Source organism: Bubalus kerabau, chromosome 1, assembly GCF_029407905.1.
Source record: "Bubalus kerabau isolate K-KA32 ecotype Philippines breed swamp buffalo chromosome 1, PCC_UOA_SB_1v2, whole genome shotgun sequence".
Lineage (NCBI taxonomy): Eukaryota > Metazoa > Chordata > Mammalia > Artiodactyla > Bovidae > Bubalus > Bubalus kerabau.
Genome location: NC_073624.1, coordinates 136329409 through 136355855, shown reverse-complemented (window position 1 = coordinate 136355855; position 26447 = coordinate 136329409). Strand labels below are relative to the sequence as shown.

Below are 26447 nucleotides of genomic sequence, written 5' to 3'. Positions count from 1 at the left end.
TGTCGGATTTCTAAAATTCTCTCAAGGTCCTCCGGGAGCCGGCTTCTGGGAGATAGAGTCTGCAAGCTCGAGAGCTCGCCGCGCGTGGTTACGGGTGGGACTTGCTCGTCTGCAGCTCCTTCTGCGCATGTGCAATACCCTTTGAGCTCTACCTCTAAAAAGTCTCAGGGGCTATTGTGGGAGACGGTTCTGAAGCGTCTAGGTCTGCGCCCCCGGCTTTGAGCAGGTGCGGCCCGAGTGGGAGTGGCAGACGAAGCAGAATGGTTGGGCGACAGCTGAGGGGTACCCTACGCAGCTCCAGCGAGCCGGCGTGGGGCAGGGACCCTCGGCGTCAGAACCCGAGAAGGCGGACAGGTAGGGGCTGCCTAGGCGGAGTCTCCGTCAGGGGAAGTAGCCAGCGTCGGGCGAGGGGACACGGGACCTCGGTGAGGCTGCGGTTCCGCATGTATCCGGCCTTTCCACGAGGTGGACTGCGTAGACGCGAGCCGCGAGCCGGGCAAGTGCATAGGCGTGATGTGATGGGTGAGCCCTGCCTGAAAGAGGGGGCGGGTTTGAGGGACGCTTCGGTTCAGGGCAGAACTTGGTACATAGGAATTATCCGGCAGAGTTACCTCGTGACACTTCATTTCCTCATGTGTAAAACTCGAGGAATTAATAACATGTGCCTCGTGGGGTTGTTCAGGAGATAGAATAATGTAGCATAGTGCCTGCCAGTAAATATTAGCTGCTGATGTTCATAGAAATAATCATTCTTCTCACTCATTAGTTTGTGGCTCACAAACTCACTTCTCATCTAGGATAGTGTAACTCTCCGCTTTGTGACAAATTAGGACATTGAGACTGAAAGGACAGTTATATATTAAAAGTCATGAAACTATCTGGTAACTAGAAGACAAACATTTTCTCCAAATGTATGATCTTCTGCCTTTACTCTCTTGATTATGAAAGCCAGCTTGGCATCATCCGCAGCGCTTAGCAGAAATAATTTGACGTGTTAAGACATAATTTGAACGTTTGAATATTTGCATGTAGCACCTCTGTATCTGAGATTTCTGAATGCTTTTGGAGTCCTTGGGACGGGCAGCATAATTGTTTCTGAGTTCTGTAACAGTCTAGCTTTCTCTGTGTTCTAAGCAGCATGCGTTTGAATTTATTCAAGGTCTTACCTGATATTCTGTGGAATAATGTGTACAAAGAATTGAATTGCGAGCTTTGGTGAAGGTTCCAGTTAAATGAATTTGTCCCTTAGGCACATTTCTCATCTATTTTGGAATAAAGTGCCTCTTGTGAAGTAAGAAGGAGAAGGCTCTAGGAACAGAATACGACGTGGGAGAGAACTGCTCCACCATTTGAGTGAGTTTCTTAGCAGAGCAGGTCCCAGGTTTGAAGCGCCTGTTCAGAATGAATGAAATTTGGATGATGTTGCCACATTCAGAAGCTGTCATAGGCTGCCTAGTGGAACAAAGTCCGGACTAGGTTTTAGAAGAGAGGGGAACTGGGCTGAGAGGAATGAGGGAGGGTTAGGCTACTCAGGAAACTTAACTTCCTTGGAAGGGTTTTGAGGAAAAGGTATGGGGAAAGGAACTTTAAGCTAGATTAGAATAAATTTTGTTTTACCAATCCTGGTTTAACCCTACTCTCTATTTTTCACTCACTGGTCCCAGATTTTGAGCTCTAATCATAGTGAATCTGGCATCTAAAAATATTCTGATGATTTTCTTACACATATCAGTATAGGAAGAGTTTTCTATTTGTCTTGTGAAAAAGTTGGGAAAAATTGGTCCTGAGGGTGCAAGTGAATTTCCCTGGTTTTGTGTTAGTGGCAGAGCCAAGAGTTGAGTCTCCTGATACCCAGGCCAGTGGCTGCTGCATCATCACTGGTAAAACATTTATTAAAAGGCAACTTTCTGAGGATCTATACAAACTTTTTTTACTTTTATCCATTTTTTTAATGGTTTTTTTAATTAGTTGATTTTTTAAATTGAAATATTGATTTACAGTGCTTCAGGTGTACAGCAAAGTGATTCAGTTACATATGTATTTATACATACATATATATATACACACATACACACACACACACATATATATGTATGGATGCATCCTTGCTAAGTCACTTCAGTCATGTCCAACTCTTTGTGATCCTGTGGACTGTAGCCTGCCAGGCTCCTCTGTTCATGGGATTCTCCAGGCAGGAATACTGGAGTGGGTTGTCGTGCCCTCCTCCAGGGGAACTTTCTCAATCCAGAATTCATGCCTCTTATGTTTCCTGAATTAGCAGGTGGGTTCTTTACCACTAGGGCTACCTGTGAAACATATGTGTATGTATATATGTGTGTGTGTGTGTGTGTGTACACTTTCAGATTCTTCTCCCTTATAGGTTATTATAAAATATTGAATATAGTTTCTTGTGCTATACAGTAAGTCCTTGTTATTTATCTATTCATATACATTGGAAAAACACTTAAAAAGTAATGTTACCTTAAAGTGCCTCCTTCCCTTTTTTCATAGCTTTGGGTGAATTCTCTGTTTCAAGTAGTAAATAAGAAAATAACCATGTATGTTACAATATTTGCTGTATAACTTAATGAAGGCTTTGTGTTCCTTCATTTAGAATATTGTAATTTAACCAATTTCCTTATAATTTTTTAATTTCTTTCAAATAAAGAGCTACATATGTTGTTTTTAAAAAGTAGAAACTAATATCATTCAGCCAGTGAAAAATTTTCACACCCAATATCTGCATGACCATATCACAGTCACACATAGACATGTGGATACTTTTTCCATGTGTTCCTTCTTGCCCCTTCTCCAGGATGAAAAGGATATTCCTTCACAGAGAAGCATTTTAACCAGGTGATGTTTGTAGCTATTTAATGCAAATCCAAGAGTTGCAGGCAATCTGTACCTCTAATGATTTTATTCCTCTTTTTCTATGCCAGCTATACCTTCAGAGATTTCAGCATTTTTCCAAGACCAGCAAAATATGAAGAAATTCTGTGTGAGTTGTTGCAAGTCTTTCTACAGTTTGTTTTACAATGTATTTTATGAGGTTTCTACTGTTCTATTTCAAAGAACAGAACAGTAGAAATATATCAAATGAACCTGAAGGAAACAGTCTAGCATAATTATTCTCAAACTTTAATGTGCATTAAAATCACCTGGAAAGTTTGTAAAACCCAGAATGAGGCCTGAGATTGCAGGTGATGGTGACATTAACCTTTCCAGGCCAGTAGCATTGGAATAGTAAGTCACTAGAGCAGAGTTGGCAAGGAGACACACACACACACACACACACACACTCTCTCTCTCTCTCTCTCTCTCTCTCTCTCTCTCTCTCTCTCAGAGGTTATGCGGTTATCAGAGTGAGCTGCAAATATTTCTGACTGTTCTGGTAGTCATGGCCAAAAATAAGACTCTGTGTTACATGGCTTTCATTGATCATGTGAATAAAGCTGCCTGATTCCCCCTAAAGACTTTCTGGCATTGAAACCTGAGAAAAAAAAAAAAAAAACAACCTTTTGTTTCTTTTCATGTAAATGATGAACAACCTTCTGGTGGCAACCATGAAATAAATACCTGAAATCATTCTTCAATGGATGCAAATAATGGTCTCAAGTAAAACTCAGTTAATGAGGTTTCTCAGGAGACCATATTACTGATGCTTGTGTAGACAGCTTTCTGTTGTCTACAGGATGTTTTTTTTTTCCCCATTCCTGGATAAAACTATTGTTAGAACATCTACAGAATAAGTTGACTGCATGTCCTTATAATAAACTTATAAAATTATCTATCTTGCTTGATATGTAGTGTTCAGTTAATAGAAGAAATTTCTGCACATAATCAAATTTCAGTCTCCTTCATGCAGAATGAATTCTTCCTCATCATTTGCTAGAATTTGGTCAGTAAAAGTCACCAATAATATATATTATTTAAACACGCGAAAACAATTAGCCATTTTAACTTTAGTTTTTAGTTTTTCCTGGCTGTGCTGTGTACACAGCATGCAGGATCTTAGTTCCCTAACCAGGAATCAAACCCGTTCCCCCCTGCAGTGGAAGCAGAGTCCTAACCACGGGACCTCTAAGTCCCCTACTTAGCCATTTTAAAGTGTAAGTTCAGTGGCATTTAATACATTCACAGTACTGTGCAAGCATCATCACTCTCTAGTTCCAGAACATTTCCATCATCCCTGAATAAAACCTAATACCCTTTAAAGTCATTCTCTATTCCCCTTTTACCCCAGTCACTGGCAACCACTAATTTATGCTCTGATTTTAAAGATTTGCCTCTTTTAGCTATTTCATATAAATGTAACTATACAATTTGTGTTTTTTGTGCCTTCCTCTTAATATAATGTTTTCAAGCTTCATCCATATTGTTGTATGCATCAGACTTTATTCCTTCCCCCCAGCTTTGTTAAGGTATAATTGACAAAATTGTAAGATATTTCAGTTGTATACCATGACAGTTTGATGTGAAAGGATTCCTCCTATCTAGTAAACACATCTGCCACCTCACATGTTTATCTTTTTTTGTGTATGAGATATTTAAGTTCTCTCTTAGCAAATTTCTAACACTTAGCAAACATTGTTATATAGTACAGCGTTATCGACATAGTCACCATGTTATGCATTAGATCCTCAGACCTTTTTCATTTTATAGCTGATAGTATCCTTTTACCAAGATTTCATTTCTTTTCGTGACTCAATAATATTCCACTGTATTGATGTACCTCATTTTGTTTATACAGTTATCAATTAATAGACACCTTACAGCTATTGTGAATAGTCCTGCTATCAATATTTGTATACATTTTTGTTCGAAAACCTGTTTACTGCCTGTATCACTGCATCTTTTCCTGTCTTGAATATTCTCATTAAAGGGGAACACATGTATACCTGTGGCGGATTCATTTTGATATTTGGCAAAACTAATACAGTTATGCAAAGTTTAAAAATAAAATAAAATTAAAAAAAAATCAAAAAAAATAAAATAAAAAGAAAAAAAAAATAAAGGAAGAAAACCTGTTTTTAACTGTGGTATTGGCTTAGTAGTGCAAGTGCTGGGTCCTCTGTTAATTATTTTTAACTGCATGAGCAACCACTAAACTTTTTCACAATGGCTGCACAATTTTACATTTTTACTAACAATATATGAGATTTCCTCATCCTCATCCTCAACAGCACTTGTTGTCTACATTTTTTTTTATTATAGCATTCCTAGTGTATGTAAAGTCATATCTTATTTTTCCCTAAAAACCAATGATCACCTTTTTATGTGCTTGTTGGATAGTTCTATATCTACTTTGTAGACATGTCTATTCATGTCTTTTGTCCATCTTTAAATTGGGTTGTTTATTATCAAAGCATTTTGAGTTCTAGGCTTTCATCAGATATGATTTTAAAGTATTTTTTCCCATTCTTTGACTTGTTTTTCCATTCTCTTGATTGTATATACTTTGAATCAAAAAAGGTTTTAATTTTGATGAATTTAGTTTATATATTTATCTTTTGTTGTATGTGCTGTTGATGTCATATCTAAGAACTTGTTGCCAAATCAGGATCATGAAGATTTACTATGTTTTCTTCTAAAAGTGTTACAGTTTTAGCTCATATTTTTAGGTCTTTGATCTATTTTGAGTTAATTTTGCATATATAACAGGAAGGGATCCAATCTTGTTTATTTGTATGTGGATATTCCATTGTCCCCACACCATCTGTTGAAGATACTGTTTTTCCCCCTATTGAATGGCCTTGGTACTCTTGTTAAGAATTAGTTGACCAGAGATGTATAGGTTTGTGCTAAATCGCTTCAGTCATGTCTGACTCTTTGCAACCCTATGGACTGTAGCCTGTCAGGCTCCTCTCTCCATGAGATTCTCCAGAATACTGGTGTGGGCTACCATGCCATCCTCCAAGGGAATCTTTCCAATCCAGGGATTGAACCACATCTCTTATGTCTTCTGCATTGACAGGTGAGTTCTTTACCACTAGCCCCACCTGGTAAGTATAGGTTATTTCCAGACTTTCAGTTTCGTTCACTGGATTTATATGTGTTTCATTATGCCAGTTCTGTACTGTTTAGATTCTCTAGCTTTGTGGCAAGTTTTGAAGTTAAGATGTGTTAGTCTTGTGATTTGTTTCTCTTTGTCAAGGTTGTTTTGGTTATTTGAGGTTTCTTGCATTTCCATGATCTTCAAATTTAAAGATCATGTCTATTTCTGCAAAAAAAGTCCAGTGGATTTTTCATCAAATATGTGAAACTCTGGGAAGTATTCTGATCTTGACTATATTAAGTATTTTATCCCATGAACAAGGAATGTCCTTCCACTTATTTGGGTCTTTAATTTCTTTCAACAAAGTTTTGTAATTTTCAGTGAATATAAGTCTTGTACCTCATTGATTAACTCTGTTCTGAAGTATTTTATTCTTTTGGATGCTATCATAAGTAGAGCTGTTTTCTTAATTTACTTTTGGATTGTTCATTGTCAGTGTATAGTAAAACAACAGAGTTTTTTTGTGTTAATCTTGTGTTCTACAATTTTATTGAATTTATTAGCTCTAATAGTTTTTTGATGGATTCTTTGGGATTTTCTGTGTATAGGATTATGTTCTACAGATAGAGTTAGTTTTACTTAACTCTTTCTAATTTGGATGCCTTTATTTCTTTTTATTGCCTGATTTTCTCTAGCTGGAACTTCTTTTACAGTGTTGAATAGAAGTGCCCAAAGTGAATATTCTCGTCTTGTTCCTCACTTAAGTGGGAAAGCTTTCAGTCTTTTACCCTTAAATATTTTTAGCTGTGAGTTTTTCATGCATGCCTTTATATCATGTTGAGAAGTTCACTTCTGTTCCTAGTTTATTGAGTGATTTTGTCCTGAAAAGGTTTTTGATGTAGTCAAATGCTTTTTCTGCTTCACTTGAGCAATTTGTGGGGATTTTCATCATTATTTAATATATTAAATTGATTTTCTCATGTTGAACTGCTCTTGCATTCCTGGTATAAATTCTACTTCATCGTGATTCATGATTGATTGATTGCTGCACCAGATGGCTTGTGGAATCCTGGTTCCCCTACCAGGGGTCGAATCTGTGCCTCCTGCAGTGGAAGTACAGAGTCCTAACTACTGGACTGCCAGCAAATTCCCCATGACCCTTTTAATATGTTGTTTGGGCTCAATCTTACAGTATTTTGTTGAGTATATTACATTTATATTCATAAGGCATATTGACCTGTAATTTCATTTCATTGTGATTCCTTTATTTGGCTTAAATATTAGGGTAATTAACACTGGCCTCATTGAATTAAGAATTACAGTTTACCCTTGAACTACATAGGTTTAAACTGCATAGGTCCACTCATGTAGATTTTTTTAAGTGCTAAATATTACAGTACTGCACAATCCACAGTTGGTTGAGTCTACAGGTGCAGAAACAGATAAGGAGGGCCAACTTGAACTGCACTGAGGTCATCACCCCTAACCCCTGTTTTTTTCAGGGGTCGACTATTTCTTCCATTTATTTTTGGAAGAGTTTGGGAAGAATTAGTGTTAATTATTCTTTAAATGTTTGCTAAAATTCACCAGTGAAGTCATCTGGTTCTGGACTTTTCTTTGTTGAGAGATTTTTGATTACTGATTTGATCTCTTTGCTTGCTATTCACTTTTTGTATTTCTTCCTGAGTCAATTGGTTATTTCTGTGTTTCTAGGAATTTACTCATTTAAGTTTCTAATTTTTTGACATATAATTGTTTGTAGTATTGTCTTTTTATTTTTATTTTCTTTTTATTTCTATTAGGTCAGTAAAAGTATTTTCATTTCTGATTTTAATATTTTGAGTCTTTTCTCTTTTTTCTTTGTCAGTCTGGCTAAAGGTTTGTTAATTTTGTTGATTTATTTTCAGAGAAGCAACTTTTGGCTTTGTTCATTCTATTTTTATACTCCACTTATTTATCTAATTTTTTTAAATTTTTATTTTATTTTTAAACTTTACATAATTGTATTAGTTTTGCCAAATATCAAAATGAATCTGCCACAGGTATACATGTGTTCCCCATCCTGAACCCTCCTCCCTCCTCTCTCCCCATACCATCCCTCTGGGTCGTCCCAGTGCACTAGCCCCAAGCATCCAGTATCGTGCATCGAACCTGGACTGGCAACTCGTTTCATACATGATATTTTACATGTTTCAATGCCATTCTCCCAAATCTTCCCACCCTCTCCCTCTCGCACAGAGTCCATAAGACTTTTCTATACATCAGTGTCTCTTTTGCTGTCTCGTACACAGGGTTATTGTTACCATCTTTCTAAATTCCATATATATATACGTTAGTATACTGTATTGGTGTTTTTCCTTCTGGCTTACTTCACTCTGTATAATAGGCTCCAGTTTCATCCACCTCATTAGAACTGATTCAAATGTATTCTTTTTAATGGCTGAGTAATACTCCATTGTGTATATGTACCACAGCTTTCTTATCCATTCATCTGCTGATGGACATCTAGGTTGCTTCCATGTCCTGGCTATTATAAACAGTGCTGCGATGAACATTGGGGTACACGTGTCTCTTTCCCTTCTGGTTTCCTCAGTGTGTATGCCCAGCAGTGGGATTGCTGGATCATAAGGCAGTTCTATTTCCAGTTTTTTAAGGACTCTCCACACTATTCTCCATAGTGGCTGTACTAGTTTGCATTCCCACCAACAGTGTAAGAGGGTTCCCTTTTCTCCACACCCTCTCCAGCATTTATTACTTGTAGACTTTTGGATCGCAGCCATTCTGACTGGTGTGAAATGGTACCTCATAGTGGTTTTGATTTGCATTTCTCTGATAATGAGTGATGTTGAGCATCTTTTCATGTGTTTGTTAGCCCTCTGTATGTCTTCTTTGGAGAAATGTCTATTTAGTTCTTTGGCCCATTTTTTGATTGAGTCATTTATTTTTCTGGAGTTGAGCTGTGGGAGTTGCTTGTATATTTTTGAGATTAGTTGTTTGTCAGTTGCTTCATTTGCTATTATTTTCTCCCATTCTGAAGGCTGTATCTCTCTAATTTTTATTGTCTTTCTTCTTGCCAGAGACAAGAATATATAATCCTTACTATATCACAGTATCACCAGGATAGAGACAAATGGGGAGAACACTGTCTGATGACAGAAGCAGAGATTGGAGTATTGCACCTTCAATCTAAAGATTGTCACATATTGCTGGTTACCATCAGAAGTGAAGGGGAGGCAAAGATAATATCTGTCTAGAGTCACAGAGGGACTTTTTAAAAATTCTAATATTTATTTAAGATTGGTCCAAGTTGATTAATACTGTATTTATTAAAACCTTATAATGTCTTACTATGAGACCATACCACATTTTAGTTTTCCATTTCTTTACTGAAAGACATTTGTCATTTCCATTTTTTCATTGTCATGTATAATACAGGCATACCTTGTTTTATTGTGCTTTGCTTTATTGCACTTAACAGATACTGCATTATTATTATTTTTTAATAAATTGAAGGTTTATGTTAACCCTGCATTGAGTCTTTGGCACATTGTTCCAAAAGCATACGTGCTTCATATCAATGTGTCATATTTTGGTAATTTTCACAATATTTCAACTTTTTCATTATTATTATATTTGTCATGGTGATCTGTGATCAGTGATCTTTGATGTTACTATTGTAATTGTTTTGGACCCCCACAAACCACATTCATGTAAGATTAACTTACATACTGTATGTGTTCTGGCTGTTCTACCAACCAGCTGTTTCCAAGTTTCTTTAGCTTTCCTCAGGCCTCCTTATTCCCTGAGACAAAAAAGTATTGGCATTAGGCCAGTTAATAACTCTACAATGGCCTCTCAGTGTCAAAGTGAAAGTAAGAGTCATACATCTCTCACTTTAAATCAAAAGCTGGAAATAATTAAATTTAGTGAGGAAAGCATGTTGAAAGCCTAGACAGACCAAAAACTAGGCCTCTTGCACCAAACTGTTAATCAAGTTGTGAATGCAAAAGAAAAGTACTTAAAGGAAATTAAAAGTGCTACTCCAGTAAACACACATGATAAGAAAGTGAAACAGCCTTATTATGATATAAAAGTTTTAGTGGTTTGGATAGAAAATGAAACAAGCCACAACATTCCCTTAAATGAAAACCTAATCCAGAGGAAGACCCTAATTCTCTTTTCTTCAATTCCATGAAGGCTGAAAGAGGTGAGGAAAGCATCAGAAGAAATGTTTGAAGTTAGCAGAGACTGGTTCATGAGGTTTAAGGAAAGAAGCTGTCTCCATACCATCAAAGTGCAAGGTGAAGCAGCAGGTGCTGTTATAGAAACTGCAGTAAGTTATCCAGGAGATCTAGCTAAGGTAATTAGTGAAGGTGGGTATACTAAATAGATTTTCAGTGTAGACAAAACAGCCTATAGCCAGAAAAGGACAGAACTTCCCTGGTGGTCCAGTGGCTAAGACTCCATGTTCCCAGTGCAGGGGGCCCAGGTTTGATCCCTGGTCAGGGAACTAGATTCTGCATGCTGCAACTAAGAGTTCACATGTTGCAACTAAAGTTCTTACATAATGCAACTAAAAGATCCCACGTGCCACAGTGAAGATTCCATGTGCTGCACCTAAGATTCAGCACATCAAATAAATCTTTTATAAAAAAATCTCTAAAATGTCAATTTTTAAAAAAATTTGAAGATGCCATCCAGGACTTTCATAGCTAGAGAGGAGAAGTCAATGCCTGGCTTCAAAGGACAGGCTGACTCTCAGGTAAGGGGCTACTGCAACTGTTGACTTTAAGTTGAAGCCAGTGCTCATTTGGCATATGAAAAGTCCTAGGTCTCTTAAGAATCTTCTCTGTTTTTGCTCTGTAAATGGAAGAACAGAGCCTGGATGACCTCACATTGGTTTACAACATTGTTTGGTAAATATTTTAAGCCCACTATTGAGACTTACTGCTCAGAAAAAAAAAAATCCTTTCAAAATATTACTGTTTGTTGACAGTGCACCTAGTCATCCAAGAGCTCTGATTGAGATGTACAATGAGATTAATGTAGTTTTCAATGCCTACTAATACAACATCTGCAGCCCACAGATCTAGGAGTGGTTTTGCTGTTCACATGTTATTATTTAAGAAATACATTTTATAAGGTTTTAGCTGCCATAGATAGTGATTCTTCTGATGGATCTGTTAAAGTAAGTTAAAAACCTTCTGGAAAGGATTCACCATTCTGGAAACCATTAGGAATGTTTCTGATTCATAGGAGAGGTTTGTGTATCGACATTAACAGTCATTTGGAAGAAGTTGATTTCAGCCCTCATGGATGACTTTGAGGAATTGAAGACTTCAATGGAGGAAGTAATTGCAGATATGGTAGAAACAGCAAGAGAAGTAGAATCAGAAGTGGAGCGTGAAGATGTTACTGAATTACTCCAATCTTTTGGTACAACTTTATTGATGAGGCGTTGCTTCTTATAAATGAGCAAAGAAAGTGGTTTCTTGAGATGGAATCTACTCTTGATGAAAACTGTGAAACAGTCTGTTCAGTTATGGGAAGTAAATACTCAGGTGTCTACCTACATTTTTTTCTAAATCATAAATTTGTAAATAAATTTCCCAGATGCAAAAGTAACCAGATATTTTGGGCACCCCTATTCTACAGGTGTTAGGTCCAAAATTATTCAATAACTCATTCCTTGAATACCTCTATAGCTTTTAATCTTATCATAGTCCTGAATGGCACTCTCTTATGTGCTAATTGTTATTCTTTTAACTATATATTTTAGATGTATACATTGTTATGCTGTGGCCCTATGTTCATGAATATTACTGTAATATTTTTTTTAACCTCCTCAGTGAAACCTACCCTAATAGCAGGAATAGATCTTTTGTCCCCTTTGTAATCTCTATCAACTTTGCATATCTTTTCACTATAATAACCTCTTATTGTAGTTATATGCATGTATGTTTGTTTTCAGATTATATGCACCTTGATAAAAGTAACGTTGCTTTGTCTTCAGATTCCCCCAAAGTAGGAGAGTTCTTTATGGCTTGCAGGCACCAATAACTTATAACAATAGTAGGGAATATCTATTATGATTTCTCCCTCTCCAACCAAGTAGAATGCAATAGTAGACATCACACACATTTTTATTAATTCTGAATAGTGAACAGTATAACCACTTCATACATATTTTCCATGTCTCCCAGTTATGATTACTTGAATTTGAACACAAATGTGCTATTTCAGGGATCCTTATCATTTGAGGATGTAACTGTGGGCTTCACTCAGGAGGAATGGCAGAAGCTGGACCCTGCTCAGAGGACCCTGTACAGGGATGTGATGCTGGAGAACTATAGTCACCTCATCTCAGTGGGTAGGGATTGTTTTCCATGTAGATTCCTAGTTGCACATCCTTGCTTGGTTGCTAAATCCTGTGGAAGCTTTTTTGGGTTTGATCATATTTAGACTTCAGATTTAGGGTGATTAGAAGGATTGTTGAAACACTATAAAGAATGTTTTTCTTTTTCTAGTAAAAGTTTGAAATGGGTGTCTGAAGCTTCATTTTCTGTTTTCTTCAGAAGCCCCAAAGCCTGTGAGTCTAGCCCAATTCCCATGTCATTTCCTGTTCACAGGGTATTGCATCCCTAAACCAGAACTTATCTTCAAGTTGGAACAAGGAGAGCATCCATGGGTATTAGAGGCAGAGTCTCCAAGCCAGAGCTACCCAGGTGAGTTAGGGTGTGTTAAATAGGACACCTGGTGACAGGTATGAATTCTTTTTATTCTTTTTTTTTTTTAATTTTATTTTATTTTTAAACTTTACATAACTGTATTAGATTTGCCAAATATCAAAATGAATCCGCCACAGGCTTTTTATTCTTAATTGTTGCTCATATGTTCATTTTTTCATTCAACAAATATTGAGTACCCACGAGCATCACTCAGGTTTTAGGTGTTGGAAATACATCAGTGAACTAAATTTCGTCCCTGACCTCATGGAGCTTACATTCTGATAGGGAGAGAAGGACAATCAACAAGCAGTAACACATGTATATACATAAAATATGCCAGTAAATACCAAGGAAATCGAGAAGGGTAAGAATGATGGAGTGTTATACTTTAGAAAGGATATCAAGAAGGGCTTTCTGATGATATCAACTTGAATAAAATGAGAATGAGAATCGTGGAGAGTCTTGATGGCAAAGGTAACATCAAATGTCAGTCTACTAAGGCAGGGATGTATTTGATGTGTTTGAGGACACATAAATATCACTCTGGATTGGGGGAAATGAATGAGCAATGAATAGTAAGAGTTGGCATTGTAAAGGCACTGGGAGCTCAAATTATGTAGGGCCATTTGGGCCATGATAAGGACTTTGATTTTATTCTGAGATGAGAAGCCATTGGCATAATTTAACTCAGTAAGCAACATACATTGATATGTCTTTTAAATTGATTTCTCTAACTGCTGAGTGAAGAAGATATTGGGGGAAGAGGGCTGAAAGCAAGAACATCAATCAGAATAGTATTTCTGTCTGTGTAAATGCGACGGTAGCTTATCCTTGGTTGAAAGTGGTGAGGAAGAATAAAAGTTATTGGCTTATGGATGTATTTTGAAGGTGGGAACCTATAAGATTTGCTGTTGAATTGGACAAGGAATATGAAAAAAAGAGAAGAATCAAGAAAGACTCCAAGGATTTCATCCAGAAAAACTGGATCAATGAGCACCAATTGCCAAGATTGGGAAAAAATGGGGGGAAACAGTTTGGGGGAAGTTAATAGGAGTTTAAATTGCGCACATCAAGTTTCAGGTGACTATAAAATATTCAGGTTTACTTGTGAATCAGCATTTGGGTATATAAGCAGAAGTAGATTAGGGAAGAATCCAGGTGGTAGATATTTATTTGAAAACGTGTCAGCTTTCACAGTATTTAAAGCTTCAAAATGTAGTATTTAAAGCTAAGGGATTAGATAACATCTCTCCTTAGGAGGAGGAATGTACATATTTGAAAGGTCTGAAGGCTTATACCCTGGGACACTACCTTTCAGAAGACATGAGAATGAGATGGCTCAGCAGAAAAAAGGGAAGAAGCATTTGCAGATTGGGTGGAGAATGTGGTGTCCTATAGCTAAGTGAAGCCAGTATTTAAAGGACAGAGTGAACTTCTTTGAAGAAGGATGTGTGAAGTCAGCATTTTCTCCATCCTTGCCTCAGGTCATCCAGAATCATTAATATAAATGAGCAATACAATTTCAGTTTATGACACTAGAGAATATCTAAAATCGCAAATCAGCACAAGTATAAAAGTGTTAAAATCACTGAAAAACTCAAGTAGGAGTATATTTATGGCAGGTGGATGGAAAAAAAGCATTTCTCTTTGTGAGAGAAATTGGCAAAGTACTTTTCGGGGACAAAGTCAAGTAAATACTCTTGAGGTGTGAAACCTAACCTTTAGATTAACCACAATGTTGCCCCCAGGGAGGTAGAACTTCTTTGGATACAGTTTGGTTCTGCAAAGCAGACTCATTAGGGCTAAGTGTGGAAACAGATACTTAAACCATATTTTTAAGTAGCAGTCTTATTTCTCTGACAATATAAGAAAAGAGACTTTCTGTTTGTGGGGGAAAAAAAAACCCTCTCAGACACCTAAATGTGGGTTAATAAACTTACATGCTATCTTAGTGGGTAATCCTAGAACACTGAATTTAAAGCAAAAACTTACTTGATAGTAATTAGCTAGGATGTACAGTCAGTTCAGTCACTCAGTCGTGTCCAACTCTTTGTGACCCCATGGACTGCTGCACGCCAGGCTTCCCTGTCCATCACCAATTCCTGGAGCTTACTCAAACTCATGTACAGACCGCCTTAAAAAATGAGCAAATGAGGAGTAAGGCTGGTGAAGAGGAATGGTAGGTACAAAGGGGCCATTACCTAGTTAGCTATGGCTCTATGATAAGCACCTCTAGTTTCACAGTCAGCAAGACTTCATAGTCTTAATGTGAACCACTGTGTCCTCAAACAGTCTGCCAGAGAGGTGGAAGGGAAGTTTCTGTCTTCTTGTTCCTCACTCTCATTAGATAAGACTGGTCTGTAGAGTTTTTAACTCCCTCTCATTTATGGGTTATATCAAACAGCCTCTCTAGGTAACTGCTGGGGAAGCTTGAGTCTTAATGGCTCCAGTTCAGCTCCTTAGGCAATGTAGTCTCTGTGAAGTCAGCACATTTGGTGTTCCTCAGTTGGTAGCTGCAGTGGTGCCAACCCTGACTCCATGATTACCAACAGAGCAAGCCACTTGCTACTCTGTTGAGAAAGGAATGCAGATCTGAGTTGATATATATACCAAGTCTGGTATGTGTATAAAGCACTTGTTCATAAGGAATTATCCTGTTGGCCTAAGACATGGCTCTATTCCTTCTCCCAAGTAAACCTCATCTAGTTGGCTGTTTCTTAAAAAGCTCATGTTCTTTGAAGCTGAATAATCAAAAAGGAACCAGCACAAATTCATTCAAGACAATTACAAGAAAAAAGGGGTGGAAAAGGTAACAAAAGTAGTAGATTAGATAGAGTTGTCTCATGATCACAGGGAGAAGGCAGTGGCAACTCACTCCAGTACTCTTGCCTGGAAAATCCCATGGATGGAGGAGCCTGGTAGGCTCCAGTCCATGGGGTCTCAAAGAGTCGGACACGATTGAGTGACTTCACTTTCACTTTTCACTTTCATGCATTGGAGAAGGAAATGGCAACCCACTCCAGTATTCTTGCCTGGAGAATCCCAGGGACAGAGAAGCCTGGTGGGCTGCTGTCTGTGGGGTCTCACAGAGTCGGACAGACTGAAGCAACTTAGCAGCAGCAGAAGCATGATCATAGTAGTTATAAAGTACATAAGAAATGTTATAAAATATTGAATCATGAATTTTAAATAGAAGAATGCATCGATTACTTCTGTGATAGAAGAATTCAAGAAATATGCTACTGCTGCTGAAAAGTTGCTTCAGTCATGTCCAACTCTGTGTGACCCCATAGATGGCAGCCCACCAGGCTCCCCTGTCCCTGGGATTCTCCAGGCAAGAACACTGGAGTGGGTTGCCATTTCCTTCTCCAATGCATGAAAGTGAAAAGTGAAAGTGAAGTCACTCAGTCGTGTCTGACTCTTCGTGACCCCATGGACTGGAGCCTACCAGGCTCCTGCATCCATGGGATTTTCCAGGCAAGAGTACTGGAGTGGGGTGCCATTGCCTTCTCCGAAGAAATATGCTAGTAAGGTAGAAAACAATTATGGGACATAAAATTCAGAAAACAGTTGAAACAAAATCAGTGAAGTAAACAAATTGGAGTAATCTTAAGGAAGAATAGATACTGCTAAAATTATATACAGAAAGATGAGAAAAATAAGCAAGAAGAAACTGACATAAAATTTGAAGTAAATAACAAGGAATAAGAGAGATGCAATATGCATTCCATAAAAGCAATTCCTTCTCCAAAATAGAAAATCTTAATAACAGCCAGAGGGGAAATCACATTGCCTCCTAGGGAATGAGACACTGCTCAGTTGAGTTCAGTTCAGTTGCTCAGCTGTGTCCGACTCTTTGCAACCCCATGAATTGCAGCACGCCAGGCCTCTCTGTCCATCACCAACTCCCGGAATTCACCCAAACTCACGTCCATCGAGTCGGTGATGCCATCCAGCCATCTCATCCTCTGTCGTCCCCTTCTCCTGCCCCCAGTCCCTCCCAACATCAGAGTCTTTTCCAATGAATCAGCTCTTCACATGAGATGGCCAAAGTACTGGAGTTTCAGCTTTAGCATCATTCCTTCCAAAGAACACCCAGGGCTGATCTCCTTTAGAATGGACTGGTTGGATCTCCTTGCAGCCCAAGGGACTCTCAAGAGTTTTCTTCAACACCACAGTTCAAAAGCATCAATTCTTCGGCGCTCAGCTTTCTTCACAGTCCAACTCTCACATCCATACATGACCACAGGAAAAACCATAGCCTTGACTAGACGGACCTTTGTTGGCAAAGTAATGTCTCTGCTTTTTAATATGTTGTCTAGATTGGTCATAACTTTCCTTCCAAGGAGTAAGCGTCTTTTAATTTCATGGCTTCAATCACCATCTGCAGTGATTTTGGAGCCCCCAAAAATAAAGTCTGACACTGTTTCCCTATCTATTTCCCATGAAGTGATGGGACCAGATGCCATGGTCTTAGTTTTCTGAATGTTGAGCTTTAAGCCAACTTATTCACTCTCCTCTTTCACTTTCAAGAGGCTTTTTAGTTCCTCTTCACTTTCTGCCATAAGGGTGGTATGAGACACTGCTAGAGACATCTAAATTGAAGCAAAAAAAAAAAAAGTCAATCCAGAATAATGAGCTCAGGAAACTATTTTTTAAATGATGAGATTTGTTTATGAGAAATAAAGCCAGATACTAGTTAAAGGCAATATAGGTTTTATTCATTAGCTATTGCAGTAGGGGGATAAAGTTTTTTTTTATAAAACTGAGTTCTAAATACAGCAAAGACAGCTGAGGATTTGTAGCCAACAGAGTGAAGGGGTAAGTGAAGAGAAAATTACTAAGAGTTAACATCAAGGGTAAGGAGATTCTTGCTAAACTGATCTTACAGAATTCTTGCTAAATTCAGGCCATGGGTTTATATATCAAGGTTGAAACATGAGGAACTTTGGGCGAGGAGATTCTCCCTAGACTGACAAGGATTCTTGCTAAAACTGCTCAGCAGAAACAGACACGAAAGGCCAAGGTTGAGACCTAGTCAAGAATAGGTCTCAGAGGAGCTTAACTAAAATTTAGTCAAGGAGAGAATCTTTGTCAGGATATATCATTAAATTTGGATTGGTTCTGAAATAAATTATAGAAGCAATACCTTTTACTGTATAATTTTGTTAGTAAAATTCTAACAGAGATACTACAGAAGAGAAAAAAAGTGAAACCTAAAGAATACTTGAGAGGAGTGGTAAGCAACAAGAAATTAGTAAACTTATGGGTAAGTCTAAATAATATATGGGTAAAAATAATTATGATACCTAATTTGTAAGGCTAAAAAAGACTATGATATACTAAAAGACAGTTTCATAATTGAATTGGGAGTTGATCAAATTGCATTTGATTCTTCTGTTAGAAAAAGTTTCAGATTATAGAATCACTTTAGATTTTAAGTTAAATATTAATGACAAAATTTAAGGGACAGCCACCTAAAGTGGAGAAACAGGTGTGTATAACTTTCAAAGTTGTATAGAGGAGAAAATGGAAAAGATAACAAAAAACCAAATCAGTCTAAAACAAAGGAAGAAAGGTACAGTAGAAGTAGTGGTAAAGCTGACAGATATAAAGCAGAAAGTAAAATGTAGGAGACAATGTGATAATAATGACCATAATTGTATAAGGACTAAATTTACCAATCAGAAGTAAAATTGTCACATTGGATCTTCAAAAATAAAATTAATCTATAAGACATCAGGTTTTAGTGACTTGATATTTGTCTTTAGCATCTTTTGCTTTTGCAGTATTCAATGTTTTACCTGTCTGCAGAGTATCTCTCATAGGATACTCCAGTTCCTCCAGTATAGCAAGAACTGCTATTGAAATCATCATTCACAAAGCACAATCTTCCATACTTATTTTCATTCATTAGATTCTATGAACCTTCTACTCTTAAAACTGACATACCATCATTTTATTTTTCTCTCATCCTTTCTTACAGATACTATTGTTATACTTTTGTAAAAGCGTTAAAAAATATTTTTATTTTCTCATTTTCCACTGAGACCACCCAAAACACTAACCATATTCTTTTAGTTTGTTCTAATTTCCAAATGAAATTATATTCCCCCCAAACCATTTAGTTTATCATGTTATTAACTTGAGTTACTTTTCCCCCAAAATGTAATATATGACATTTAAGTTTTTCTTTATTAATCATGCTTAAAATACTGCTATATCTCATCTCTGTGGAACAAAACTTGGGGTGCTAAACTCCCATTTAATCCTTCATGAATATGATCCATATATATGCTTTCCTTTCCTACAGCTATGTCTTGGATTCTGTATACTTAATGATTCTCATGAATTAGTATGTGAAAGTACATGGAGCAGAGCCTGGGTTGTGGTGATAGTTTGTTAATTTTCCTGTTATTGTCATTATTAACATTTTTTAGCTTTTGTTTTTTACTCTCCTTTTTAGATTGTTTTTTGATTTTGTTTCCCCAGCTTTCTGAAATGTTTCTTGCTTGTTTTGATTAGCCTTTATCAGCTATAGATTCTGATTCTTGGTAGTGTATGGATATTGAGTGAGGCTATTTTCTTATCTATGTTATGCTTTCTCCAAAGAGAGCCTATCTTATTTTGTTATATAACTTATAATGGATATTGGATCATTTCTTAATTGTAACTCTTACAGATACTATTGTTATACTTTTGTAAAAGTGTTAAAAAATATTGAATGAATGAAAGGCCCTTTATATTGATTCATTCAGAAAACACTGCAAGAAAATAACTTTTCAATTCAGATATTGAGTTATAAACCTCTAGATTCCTGTTCAGAAATTAAAGGTTTGAACAAAACTTGAGATTTGTGTTTTTAAAAACACATGACTTGTTAAGGACCACTAATTACAGTACTCAAAGGAAATCAGAGGTAAATACTTGTAAGATCATAGGTTTCAGTTAGAAAAAGGAGGAGAAAAAAAAAGACAGCTGAATATTTTAAATTTTAGCAGTTAATAGAGGGTGTTTATGCTATAAAGGGTTAGGGTGACTGTGTGGATCACAATAAACTGTGGAAAATTCTTCAAGAGATGGGAATACCAGACCACCTGATCTGCCTCTTGAGAAATTTGTATGCAGGTCAGGAAGCAACAGTTAGAACTGGACATGGAACAACAGACTGGTTCCAAATAGGAAAAGGCGTACGGCAAGGCTGTATATTGTCACCCTGTTTATTTAACTTATATGCAGAGTACATCATGAGAAACGCTGGACTGGAAGAAACACAAGCTGGAATCAAGATTGCTGGGAGAAATATCAATAACCTCAGATATGCAGATGACACCACCCTTATGGCAGAAAGTGAAGAGGAACTCAAAAGCCTCTTGATGAAAGTGAAAGAGGAGAGTGAAAAAGTTGGCTTAAAGCTCAACATTCAGAAAACGAAGATCATGGCATCCGGTCCCATCATGTCATGGGAAATAGATGGGGAAACAGTGGAAACAGTGTCAGACTTTATTTTTGGGGGCTCCAAAATCACTGCAGATGGTGACTGCAGCCATGAAATTAAAAGACACTTACTCCTTGGAAGGAAAGTTATGACCAACCTAGACAGCATATTCAAAAGCAGAGACATTACTTTGCCAACAAAGGTCCGTCTAGTCAAGGCTATGGTTTTTCCTGTGGTCATGTATGGATGTGAGAGTTGGACTGTGAAGAAGGCTGAGCGCCGAAGAATTGATGCTTTTGAACTGTGGTGTTGGAGAAGACTCCTGAGAGTCCCTTGGACTGCAAGGAGATCCAACCAGTCCATTCTGAAGGAGATCAGCCCTGGGATTTCTTTGGAAGGAATGATGCTAAAGCTGAAACTCCAGTACTTTGGCCACCTCATGTGAAGAGTTGATTCATTGGAAAAGACTCTGATGCTGGGAGGGGTTGGGGGCAAGAGGAGGAGGGGACGACAGAGGATGAGATGGCTGGATGGCATCACTGACTTGATGGACGTGAGTCTCAGTGAACTCCGGGAGTTGGTGATGGACAGGGAGGCCAGGCATGCTGCGATTCATGGGGTCGCAAAGAGTTGGACACAACTGAGCGACTGATCTGATCTCATCTGATCTGATGCTACAAAGGAGTATTGTTCAGTGTTGTGACAGAATTAGATGTACATAATGTAATTGTTTTTAAATTTCAATATAAATATAACTTGGAATTGTAGAGATGTTGTAAAGATTTATTTGGAAACAGATATGACACAGTGTAATTTCCCTGATATTTAATGTTTAGGTTCTGAGCAAAGCCAATATGGAAATGTAAGCCTGTTTACTGAAAGTCTTGGTTGAACTTGAACAATTTCTGGAAACCTAATAGTCTGTCATTTTGAGAAAGAATACATTTATTATAGCTTTGTGGTGTGATAGTATAGATACCCAATATGAATATAGTTGCTAAAAAGTATTTTTTCCCCTAGAATTCTACCTATAGTCTAACTTGTCTAATGTTGCTTGGAGACAAAGGGATCTGGGCAGGTTTTTGAGTAAGGTCATCATTGTTATGTTGTATATACTGAATAGGAAGATAATAAGGTGAAGTCTAGCTGAGAATTCTTAGGGTAAATAAATATAAGTATCAGTAATTATTTTAGGTTAGGTCCTCCATGGTTTTAAATATAAATAAAACACAGAAATGTAGAGATCTGTTTAGAAGTTAAAAAAATGTATTAATGTATTAAACTCATCACAGCAAATTTAAGATGAGGAAAAGTTAGCATGTGTTAGTAGGGTAAGATAACTTTTGCAGAAACTTAGAGAATAAGATGTATATACCAAAACTGAAAACAAATAGATCTGGCCCTCTTTCAATCTTTCTTGTCTCTTTGATTTTACATTCCTGGTAGACATTTGTAGACTTTGTAAGTCACATGAGTAGAGGGAGAATAAGAAAGTAGGCTGCTACAGGTCTTCTTAAGCAGGAACAAATTGGTGCTTTTCTATAAATTTAATTTTCTATAAATTTAATCAGTATAATAAATTAATATATAAAACATTAAAATAATTTTAAAAAGAGAATTCAACTAGAAACACTGGAAACATGTAGAGCATAGAGATTTATCTATAGTATATTAAGTATAAGAAAATTAGATAAAGTCTAATTTGTTTCCTTCAAAAGATCAAATCAATCCTCTGATATCTCTCCAGGGTACTCTAATATGCTAATCTTCATTTCCTTTCTGGTTTTCTGCATTTTTCAGACCTGGCTCAGTCTTTTTTCCCCACAATATGTCTTCCTTTATTTACTGTGCTTTTATTTATTTTTAACCCCTATAGTAAGTCTTGAAGTATTTACCTATGTAAACATTGTCAAATGTAGATGTCTTTATTCTGAGTTTTTATTCCCCATTTCCACTGTGTCAAGTTTTGTTTCTTTCTTCTAAGCTGAAAGAATGGGGCACACAGACTTGGATTACTCTTATTTAAAGAAACTGGGTCAATCGTATAAAAGGGTATTTGTATATAAGGGTAAGTTTATAATAACTATAATAAAATTAATAATGTACAGTTTTTTGCTTATTTCTAGGAGTCTGCAGGATTGTTAACCAGCTGGAACAGAGTCAGGAAATGCATGACAGAGATTTCTGGCAAGCTCCATTTATCAACAACAAAACACTGACTATAGAGAGAGGTAATGTATTGGGAAAAATGTTTAATTTCAGCACATACCCAGTTCCTTTCATAAAAATACCCTGTAAATGTGACACAAGTGGGATGAGTTTGAAATATATTTCAGAATTAATTATTGAGAAAAGCTATTTAAGAAAGAAGTCTGATGATCTCAGTGCATATGAAAAATTATTCCTTCATATTAACCATGAAAAAGGTCATGTAAGAGAGAAACCTTATGAATTAATTCAGAATAGAAAGTATGTCAGCCAAAATGAAGACTTCTTTCCGTATGAGAAAATTAAACATGTAGAGCAGTCTTTTGAATATAAAGAATGTGGTGAAGATTTCTGTGAGAAGACAGTTTCATCACATATAAACAAGCTCACAAAAGACAAGGTCCTTGTGAACATAATGAATGTGACAAAACATTCTGTAATTATTCAGTTCTCATGGTCCATAAGATAAGAGAAAGTCTTTATGAGTTTAATGAACATGGTAAAACCTTTGAAAAGGTACCTCTTTTGAGACATTTGAAGCTGAAAGATTACGAACATAATGACAAAGTAGATAATTTCAGCAGATCAAACTTTCTTGACACAGGAGAGAGAACATTTGAATGTAATAACCTGGGGGAACCTTTCTGGAAGTCAGTTCTTAATGTAACTCAGAAAACATGCATAGGAGACAAGGTCTATGAATGTAATGAATGTGAAAAAGCATTCTGTGAAAAGTCAAAACTCACCAAACAGCAGAGAGTACATACAGGAGAGAAACATTTTGAATGTAATGAATGTGGGAAATGCTTCTCTAGGAAATCCCTTCGCACTTTACATTAGCGAATCCACACCGGAAAGAAACCCTATGAATGTAACGTATGTGGAAAATCCTTCTCTAGGAATTCACACCTCATAATTCATCAGAGAACTCACACAGGAGAGAAACCCTATGAATGTAAAGAATGTGGAAAAAGCTTCTACCATAAGTCATATCTCACAGTACACCAGAGAATTCACACAGGGGAGAAACCTATGAATGTAGTCAATGTGGGAAACCTTCATAAGCAACTCAGTTCTCACAATACATCAGAAAACACACACAGGTGAGAAATTCTGTAAGTGTAATCAGTGTGGGAAATTCTTCTCCAGGAATTCATACCTTACAATACATCAGAGAACTCACACAGGTGAGAAACCGTATGAATGTAAGGTATGTGGGAAAACCTTTTGTCATAAGTCATATGTCACCAAACACCATAAAACTCACATGGGGGGAAACCCTATAAATGTAATGAGTGTGGGAAAACCTTCAGTCGCAATTCAGGCCTAAAAGTACACCAGAGAACACACACAAAGGAGAAACCCTATGAATGTAATGAATGTGGGAAATCATTCTCTGAGAAATCGGTCCTCACGGTACATCAGAGAATACATACTGGGGAGAAACCTTACAAGTGTAATGAATGTGGAAAAACCTTTTACAATAAGTCGGATCTCACTAAACACCAGAGAACTCACACAGGTGAGAAACCCTATGAATGTAAGGAATGTAGGAAATTCTTCTCTAGAAATTTATATCTTACAGTTCACCAGAGAACTCACACAGGGGAGAAACCCTATGTGTGTAAAAAAATGTGGGAAAACCTTTTACTATAAGTCTGACTATACGGTACATAAGAGAACACACATGGGGAGAAGTCGTATTACTGTGATCAGTGTGGGAAAACCTTCATTTGCAATTCTGTCCTCAGATCACATCAGAGAACTCACACAGGGGAGAAGCCCTATGAATGTAACGATTGTGGGAAATCTTTCTCTGAAAAATCAGTCCTTATTGTACATCAGAGGATACACACAGGGGAAAAACCTTATAAGTGTAATGAATGTGGGAAGCCCTTCTATCATAAGTCAGATCTCACTAAACATCAGAGAACACACACACGGGAAAAACCCTATGAATGTAGTCATTGTCGGAAAACCTTCAGTTGCAACTCAGGTCTCAAAGTACATCAGAGAAGGCACATAAGGGAGAAAGCCTATGAATGTACTGAATTTGGGAAAACCTCTAAGAAATCAGTTCTCACAATACATTCAAAATTACATACAGGGGGAAAATCTATTAAATATATTAATAGCAATGAGAGAAATCTTAGTACCTAGCTATTCATACCTTGAAGTACTGTGGAAAATTCATACAGGACATGGCCCTTATTAATGTAAAGTGGTAAATTTTTTACTCTAAGTCATATTCCAAAACAAATGAAAGAGTTACCATGGGAGAAATTACTATGAATGTGATGAATATTGTTAATAAGACAACTTAAAATGAATACATGTGGAAGAAACCCTACTAATATATGTAGGGAGTGTGTGGAAATATAAATTAAGGCTTATTAAATAACTTAAGTAGGAGATAATCTTATGAATCAAACAGATGTGAGAAAATTTTCTTCCAGAAGTTGGCTACTACTAATAGATATACCACACCTGGGGGAAGCTGTCAACATCTTATATGTTTTTTGAGACCTTCATACACAAGTTGTACTTATTGCATGTCAGGCAAATAATAGGGATGATATCAATAACCCAGCCTATGTTAAAAAATGCCATTTTTTGAACAAGAAAATTGATACTAAGTTGAAATCTTAAAGATTTTTTGAATGTGAAGGTTTTAACAGAATTCAGATATTATTATAGCTGAAGTTTGTTTTGAAGGAAGTCTATCAACTTAGGAAATATGGACAGAAATTTTCCTTATTCTAAGTGTTTTATACTAATTTCAAATTTTTTCATAGAAATAAAACTGAAAATAGACATTTACAAAAATATTAACTGTGGAACGTGAAGCTTTTTTAAAAGCACACATTGAATAATCTCCTAAGTCTCTGATTTTACTTTTGGAGGAACACATGTCAGCTCATGGTCCTCCCCATCATGAGTTATTACATGTGTTTGATGAATCTGAACCCCAACTGTGTTATTACTCATGCAAATACAGTTCCTGCATGTCTGTGTTTTCCTATCTGTGGTTCTGTGATTGGTTGAATCCACAGATGCAGAACCTGAGGGTATGGAGGGCCTACTGTGAAAGACTTGAGCATCAGCTGATTTTGTTATTCGAAGAGATATCCTGGAACCAATCCCCAGCAGATGCTGAGGGGTGACTGTACTGCCTAATGGTTTGGTTCAGCCCCAGGCCTACCTCTGGGGCATCTCAAAATGGACTAGATCCACATCAGAACAATTGCCAGGATCAGCAAGAGGTAGCTTTGGGACTGGTTCTGCTTCCTCTTACTATGTTCAGTAACCAGAAACATTGAGTGTGAATGAAGCTGGTGTACTGGCTAGAATACTCTAGTGTATATGACCTCAGTGCCCCCATCCAGATTCACAGGAAGCTTTTCATAGTCCATTCTACAACCTGTAACCATTTACATCTTCCACAGATTCTAAATTTGGTTAATATTGATCCCACACATCTCATACTTTTACAATAATGCATATATATCATTGCATGTATATATGTGTAATAACATTGTTTTACAAGTAATATCAGTGAGAATGTTTTATACAACTTGCTTTTGTCTTCAAATGTGTGGTTTTGGTATTTATACATGTGGGTATATTTGCTCTAGTGGATTCATTTAAATAAAAGAACCCGAACTAAAAAGTGGCAAATGATTTGAACTGATGCTTCACAAAATAAGATACGCAGTGGCCAATAAATAAGTGAAAAATGCCTAACATCATTATTCATCAGGGATATTCAAATGAAAACCACAATTAAATAAAATAGCTATTAGAATAGCTATATAAAAAAGTGACAGTATGAAGCATTGACAAAACTGTGGAACAACTGCAACTCTGCACACTCTTCACCGATATGTAAAATGGAACAACCATGTCAGAAAAGCTTGACACTACATATAATAACTGTAACAACCCAGAAATCTTGCTCTCCAGTATTTAACCAATCAATATAAAAACAGATGTCTACACAAAAATACACATGAAGTTCATTACAGCTATATTCTTAACAATCAAAAACTAGAAACAATAGATAAATGAATAAATA

General features: G+C 36.8%; 1 protein-coding gene and 1 pseudogene across 1 annotated transcript; both read left to right on the top strand.

The window, feature by feature from the left end:
- Positions 1–26242, top strand: LOC129658395 (putative zinc finger protein 487). Its single transcript, XM_055589396.1, has 7 exons — positions 1–1353; positions 2943–3001; positions 10196–10358; positions 12242–12368; positions 12628–12723; positions 22291–22395; positions 25426–26242. The coding sequence occupies exons 3-7, from the start codon at positions 10227–10229 to the stop codon at positions 25458–25460; spliced, it is 495 nt and encodes a 164-aa protein (XP_055445371.1). The 5' UTR covers positions 1–1353; positions 2943–3001; positions 10196–10226; the 3' UTR covers positions 25461–26242.
- On the top strand, positions 22404–25390 carry LOC129658384 (zinc finger protein 260-like; annotated as a pseudogene).
- Positions 26243–26447: the final 205 nt, after the last annotated feature.